This window comes from Capsicum annuum, chromosome 3 (genome assembly GCF_002878395.1).
Source record: "Capsicum annuum cultivar UCD-10X-F1 chromosome 3, UCD10Xv1.1, whole genome shotgun sequence".
NCBI lineage: Eukaryota > Viridiplantae > Streptophyta > Magnoliopsida > Solanales > Solanaceae > Capsicum > Capsicum annuum.
In genome coordinates, this window is record NC_061113.1 from 38,475,806 (window position 1) to 38,482,146 (window position 6,341).

At 34.5% G+C, this 6,341-nt stretch overlaps 1 protein-coding gene across 1 annotated transcript; it reads right to left on the reverse strand.

Moving 5' to 3' along the window:
• Nucleotides 1-736: 736 nt before the first annotated feature.
• On the reverse strand, nucleotides 737-2,136 carry LOC107866374 (F-box/kelch-repeat protein At3g23880). The gene has a single exon (XM_016712460.2). It carries the CDS (start codon nucleotides 2,101-2,103, stop codon nucleotides 934-936), a length of 1,170 nt encoding a protein of 389 aa, XP_016567946.1. The 5' UTR covers nucleotides 2,104-2,136; the 3' UTR covers nucleotides 737-933.
• Between the last annotated feature and the right edge of the window lie 4,205 nt (nucleotides 2,137-6,341).

Below are 6,341 nucleotides of genomic sequence, written 5' to 3' on the forward strand. Positions count from 1 at the left end.
TCTTTCCAAGTAGATACAAGGCTAATTTGTTAGAAATATTTGCGTGTATAAATCTGTGTTAAAGACAATTTCATGCATAAGTCTAGAAATGTTTGTTTCTGCAACTCCCAGGAAACTAAGTCAGATATGATCATAAAATGAAGGGTCTGTATCGTACTAGTATAGTCACCGGGTTCTTAAAAGTGCTCCGAGTTGATTGAAATCTAGTCTTTAATCAAATGAATTGGCAAAGTAAGATCATACTTTCTTTTGTATTGTGTAACCTTCATAGAAGAGATAGTTACAAGTTTATATAACAAAGCCTTGTGAATTCTACAACTATCAATAATAATGACAACAATAACATACTCAGTGTAGTCCAATGAGTGGGGTGTGAGGACGGTAGAGTGTATGCATACTGTAACTCTACCTCAGAGGTGAGGTAGAGAGGTTGTTTTCGAAAGACCTTGGCTCAAGACAAACAAAGGTTCTGTACATTATAATATAAATTTAATTGGAGAAAAAAATTGATACTTATTTTGCTTCTACATATGCCACAGCCCGCAATATTTGCTTCTCCGAAGCAAATGCAGAGTTCTCCTATCAACTTTCTGGTAAAACTGTCTACTCTTTGATCCAAGGTTATAATTTTCATGAAAGAAATTATCACCATCAACGCCGCAATAATATCCACGATTAATTATTTGAAACCTCTTTTCGTGAAAAATCACATTGCAAGAAAATAACATCTGCAACACAGCAATCCAAGCATCAGATAGCATAAGAATCTCATCAATAACCACCCAAAAGTTTAAAATAAAATGCAACAAAATACAGCTAACTTGATAGTCAAATTTTGAAGGAAGCTAAAACATCTGCAACACAGAAATCCAAGCATCAGAGGGCGTAAAAATAAAATACAACAAAATACAGTTGATTAGATAGTCAAATTTTCTAGTCCCACGGAATTCTCAAAGAAGCTAAACTTCCTGCGAACAAGATGGATAATTCTGTAGCAGGCGAAATTTGATTCATGGTAAACTCAGTCACTTCTTCTTTCCGCTTATCATATTCTAGAAAACCACCATCTGTTTTTCTCCACAAGATTTTCTCATTTTCCTTCAAATATACTATATCATCTAAGTAGCAATTGTGATTCCCAAGCCCAATGGATGATCCTAATGTAGGACTTTTCATGACATTAGTCCAAGTCCACAATTCTCCATCTTTCTCCAGGGAACACACCAGAAAATCCATCTCAACAAACACAGAAAGATAGAGACGATTGGCAAAATTAGACAATTTCATATGACTCCCACAATATTGCAATGGGATGGGCGTTACAGAAAATTTCTCATCAGCCACGAACAAAGAAACAATCGCAAACTTATTAAATGCACTATCACCATTTTCTTGAACTGATCTAGTTGCCATCATGTTAACAGTACCATCTAATGAAACTGGATTTTGGTCGAACAAGCGATAACCAGCCGGAATAGAGTCAATCTTTTTCCAAAACTCATTATTCACAGAGTATATTCCAACAATGTAACGGCTACCCTTTGCATTAACCACAAATGTACAGACTATGTTATAATCATCATTAATAGAATCATACGCAAAACCATATAGCGTTGATTCATAACTTTTAACACGTTTCAACACATAAGGATCAGGATTTTGAACAATTTTGTATTTTTGAATAGCTGGATTCCATATAAATATTTTGAAGCTGCACACCATACATAACAACCCGTTACAAGAACTCACCAATGGATATGAAACATCTCGAGACATAAAAAAGTCCGGTGGTTGGAGAGAAACAACTTGAGAATTAGCACTCAATGATGATGCATTTGTTGAACCGATGTTGAACACTAACATGTTATATTCCAGACAAGGAGATGGAGCTATTTTCGATGAAATTAAGAGGATTTTTTGTTGATTAATGTCGGATGACGATTCCTCAATTTGCAACTTGATGAAATTGGGGTCATTGATTATTGAACACCATGATTTGTGCACAATTTTGAAACGTAGAAGAGATTCAACGGGGAGTTTTGAGAGGATGCAAGTGATCACATCCTCTCCAAAGTCGGTGTTTTTTCTTGTGTGGGGACTCATTGGGACTTGCGTTTACTTAGGGTTTTAGTATTTCCTTTTTTCATGTATATATGTTGGTGGCAACTCAAGAGCTGTAAATATGGGCCGACTCAATTTATTCGAACTAATTTACACAAATTTTTAGAGTGATGAGTTATATTAGGCTGATTCATTAAATTGATGGACCAAAAAATAACAAGTTCAACCTATCACTCTGTGGGACTCGACGGGCCAATCCATTTTCTTAAAAATATTATTTTTATAATTCTTTTAATTTAAATTTTAACATGTTAATAATACAAATATTTACAAGACAAATACTACATGATGTTATTACTTAGCTAATCAAGTCTCAAATTGACAAAAAATATTCTAATGGTCTGTGAAATTGAATAACTTTTGATATAATATCGTTTGAACTAAACAAAAATATTAATAAGCAAACTATACAGCTAATGAGTAATGATATAACTAGTTATATAGAAATATTAACCTAATTTTGATCCAATAGTAATGGGTCAAACTTTGCATATTGGAGAATAAGATTGCAATGATCAAGGTCTCAAGAGTGAAAGCGACTAAATCCCAAATGGTAAATAGTGATCACTTAAAAACTTAATAATTTTATATTTTAATTATTACCTATTTTATAAGTATAATTAATATTTACATATTTATGATAGTCTAAGTAGACTTTCAGTTTGGGAATCCTCTGTTAATTCAGTACTCTATTTTTTTTTAATTATTATTTGTTTGGCCCACGGACCGATCCAACTCACATTGCTCAAGGCTCACAGGCAAGTGGGTTTATCTAAAACTGGCTAAAAAACCCTATTCTTAATTGAATTGCAAAAATCTTAGCCCAATCCTATTAAATTAGGGGAAAGGACAAAAATAACACGTAAAACTAAAATAATTTCACAAAACTAGCACGTAAATTTAAAAATCCGGTAAATAGCCAATAAGGAATGCACGCGAGAAGCTAGGATACATTTGTCACTGTTTCACGTATTTTCCTATACTTTCACCATTCATGAAACCACTACTCATATTCCACCATGAAAGATCAGTAGTTTTTTGTTATCTTCTTTATTTTATCTATTCCATAAACATCATTAAATCTTTTATTAAAAGAAACATGTAATCAACCCAAACACCATTAACATCGTCTGACTCCTTTGCCACCCTTCCACCACCGTTTTTCACCATTAAAATGGACAATAGTTGCTGGTAAACCAACTGTGTAGCTACACCCTAAACAACATCTAAATTTGAATTGTTTATCATCCAAAGAGAATACCATAAAACACTTTGATTTTTCTTTTTTACATCATAAACTCATAAATAATGAAATCACATCGAGCTTACAGCGGAGGAAAAGCAAGAATAAAAATTGGGGTAAATGCAAAAATAATATATAGATCAATAAAAAAAATGGAGGAGAAAACCTGTTTTGAAAAGAAAATGACAAAAGAAAGGTATACATGTAAAAGCTGCAAAATGGAGTTAATTATAGTTGATAGGATACACAATAGAAATAAAATGGATCGAGGATATACAATATGTCCAATTGATCAAACTTGGACCATTATCTTGGCTATTAGCCAACGGATGTCTTTTTCTTTTCTAAAAATGTATTAACCTAGTATAAAAGAGTATCAATTGAGTATATGGGCACTGCAAGTGTATTAATGTAGTATAAAAGTGTATTAATATGGTATAAAAGAGTATCAATTGGGTATAGGGACTGCATGTGCTTGCATAGAATTTCCTTTCTCTTTTTTAGAAAGTGTATCAATATAGTATAAAAGTGTATCAATTTGGTATAAAAGTGTATCAATTGAGTATAGAGACTGCATGTGCCCAATTGGGCCAAATGGCTAAAAAAGAGAATTAAATTGGGCCGACTGGCTAAGGTTGTCCACCTTTTCAATTATGGGCCATTTTTTTTTAAATGGCTAGCCCATGTCCTTTTCCCATTAAATTACAGGTTGAGCTGGGCTAGCCCAACGGACCTGTCCCATATCGACAGCTCTAATTTTGAGGATTACTCGATAGTTGGGAAATGGATAGATGCCTAATGTTGCCGATGTCAGAGCAGAGATTATGAAGTTAAAAAAGGTGGTCACAGAGCTGTATAAGAGGCCAATGGTTGTTGAATCCATTGTAGAGACTATGATTTCCATAATTGAGGTGCCAAATATTTTGGCAATAGCAGCAGATGAGCAAGCTAAGAAGATCGAGGAAGATAAAAGAGAAAAGAAGAGAAAGATAAAGGAAGACAAGAAGGTAATGAAGAAAGCCAGACGTAAAAGTATCCAGGATGAGCAGGACCGACAGACACGGGTTCAAGAGACGTCTATAGGAGCTGGTAGTTTAAGTGCTTTAATTCTTGACGCTAAGGGGGTTGATGTCGCGCCCCTGCCAGTTGATGATCCAGTCCCGATTAGGACAGTTGATGAGGAGACTGAGACCCAATCTGATGGCATATATTCTGGTGTTGATGCTCTGGCGCCTTGAGCACCTAGGTATGAATTTTTATCCCTACTCTTGTTATATTTTTAGCACTGAGGATAGTTTTTGGGGGTGGGGGTATCAATAAATATTGGGAGCAGTTTGAATTTTTTTCAGATATATCAAAAACTGAAAGTCTGTTATAACTTGCAGGTCTGAGGCAGGGAACTGAGATAAGGACTAGATCAGCGCACCTATGGCAGTGGATATTTGTGTATTTTGATGATGATTTTTATGGATTTTTTTAAAGTTGGGAAGTATTTGAAGATTTTTGACTCTGATCGATGTTTGTTTTGTGATTGATGAACACTGCTAATTTTATGCTGATGTCTGAAATGAGAGTGTGAAAAGTGGTGTGAACTGTGTTCAAAAATTAAAAATATTGATTCCCCTTGAAATCATTGTTTTATGAATTACATTATGTGAGACTATTGAGTATCTGATAATGGCATTAGGATTAGGGATAGTACAATTCGAGACAAAAACTGTCGCATAATTGGATAACTAGTACTTAGTAAGATAGCCCTGTGCAAGTGTGTATGTAAGGTTTACTTAGTGCCCATTTGTGTTTGAATCTAGAACTTACCCGGTTGATTTTTCCTAGATCTAAGGATATTTAGGTAGGAAAGGATCATAGGCCATTTTTTATATTAGTCCACTTTTAGCCAAATTGACCTTCCATGCGTGAATATCCCTTGATCCCAATTTTGAACCTGTATGCCTATTTTTCTTGTTACACCTATCACCTTCCCATTTTGTATTATAATGGACCTATTTTGGCCTTGGTCCTCCTTGGACATTGTGCACTTCAACTCAGGAACATCACCTAAGTTGAGGGTGGCTATCATAGGGGTGCATGATATAAAAGGGGTACGAAGAATGGTAAAATAAGAGAAAAGGAAGTAAGGCTGGGTGTGTTAGAAAAAAAGAAAAGAAAAAGAGAAAAAAAGAAAAGTTACTAGGAGACAACACCCAACCCGAATATGCTTTAAAATAAAAGGGAGAAATAAAAGTGGAAATAAAGTGAAAAATTGGTTAAGTGTGGACCCCAAAAGTTAATGCAGTGTCAAGGAGGTTTAGTCACTTCAAAAATCCATACATATCATATCATCCCCAAGCCTACATTACAAGCTAAAGAAAAGTCCTATAGTGTTCCTACTGTGACTTACTGACAACTTAGGAAAAGAGCATAATGGCAAGCTTATGGTATTTTATGCACACCGGTGATACTTTTTGTGTGTGACAGATTCATTTGTATATCCCTAAATAGAGAAGTCTATCCATGAGGAGTAAATGGGATTTTATTAATTGTGAGTACACATGGCTATTGTTAATGTAATGCCATCATCGGATTCTTTCATGTTTCTACATGTTCAGAATTGCTATACGCAAGTATGAGTTGAAAAGTTGATAATTGAGAGGGTAGCAACAAAATTTAGAATTGAATCCAAAATCACTACCATGGGTTGTTTTAGATCTTCCTATTTTAAGCATTGCCTCTGGCTTAATAAAGAATACTTGGTTTTGTTTGCCTGAGGACAAGAAAAAGTCTAAGTTGAAGGTGTTGATGTGGCGTGGAAACATGACACTTTTGATTCTTAAAACCATGAATTTATGTGTGAACTTAGGTTGTTTTGTTAGATACAATGTGCTTTGGTGTGCATTGCAGGTAAAATAAGTTTATAACATTACTTGAATGAAAAGAGGAGAAAAAGACCTAAAAATACCAACTGCAATCAGTATAC

What these genes read in the sequence shown, in the direction of transcription:
- LOC107866374 (XM_016712460.2), bottom strand. Translation starts at nt 2,103, where the DNA reads ATGAGTCCCCACACAAGAAAAAACACCGACTTTGGAGAGGATGTGATC.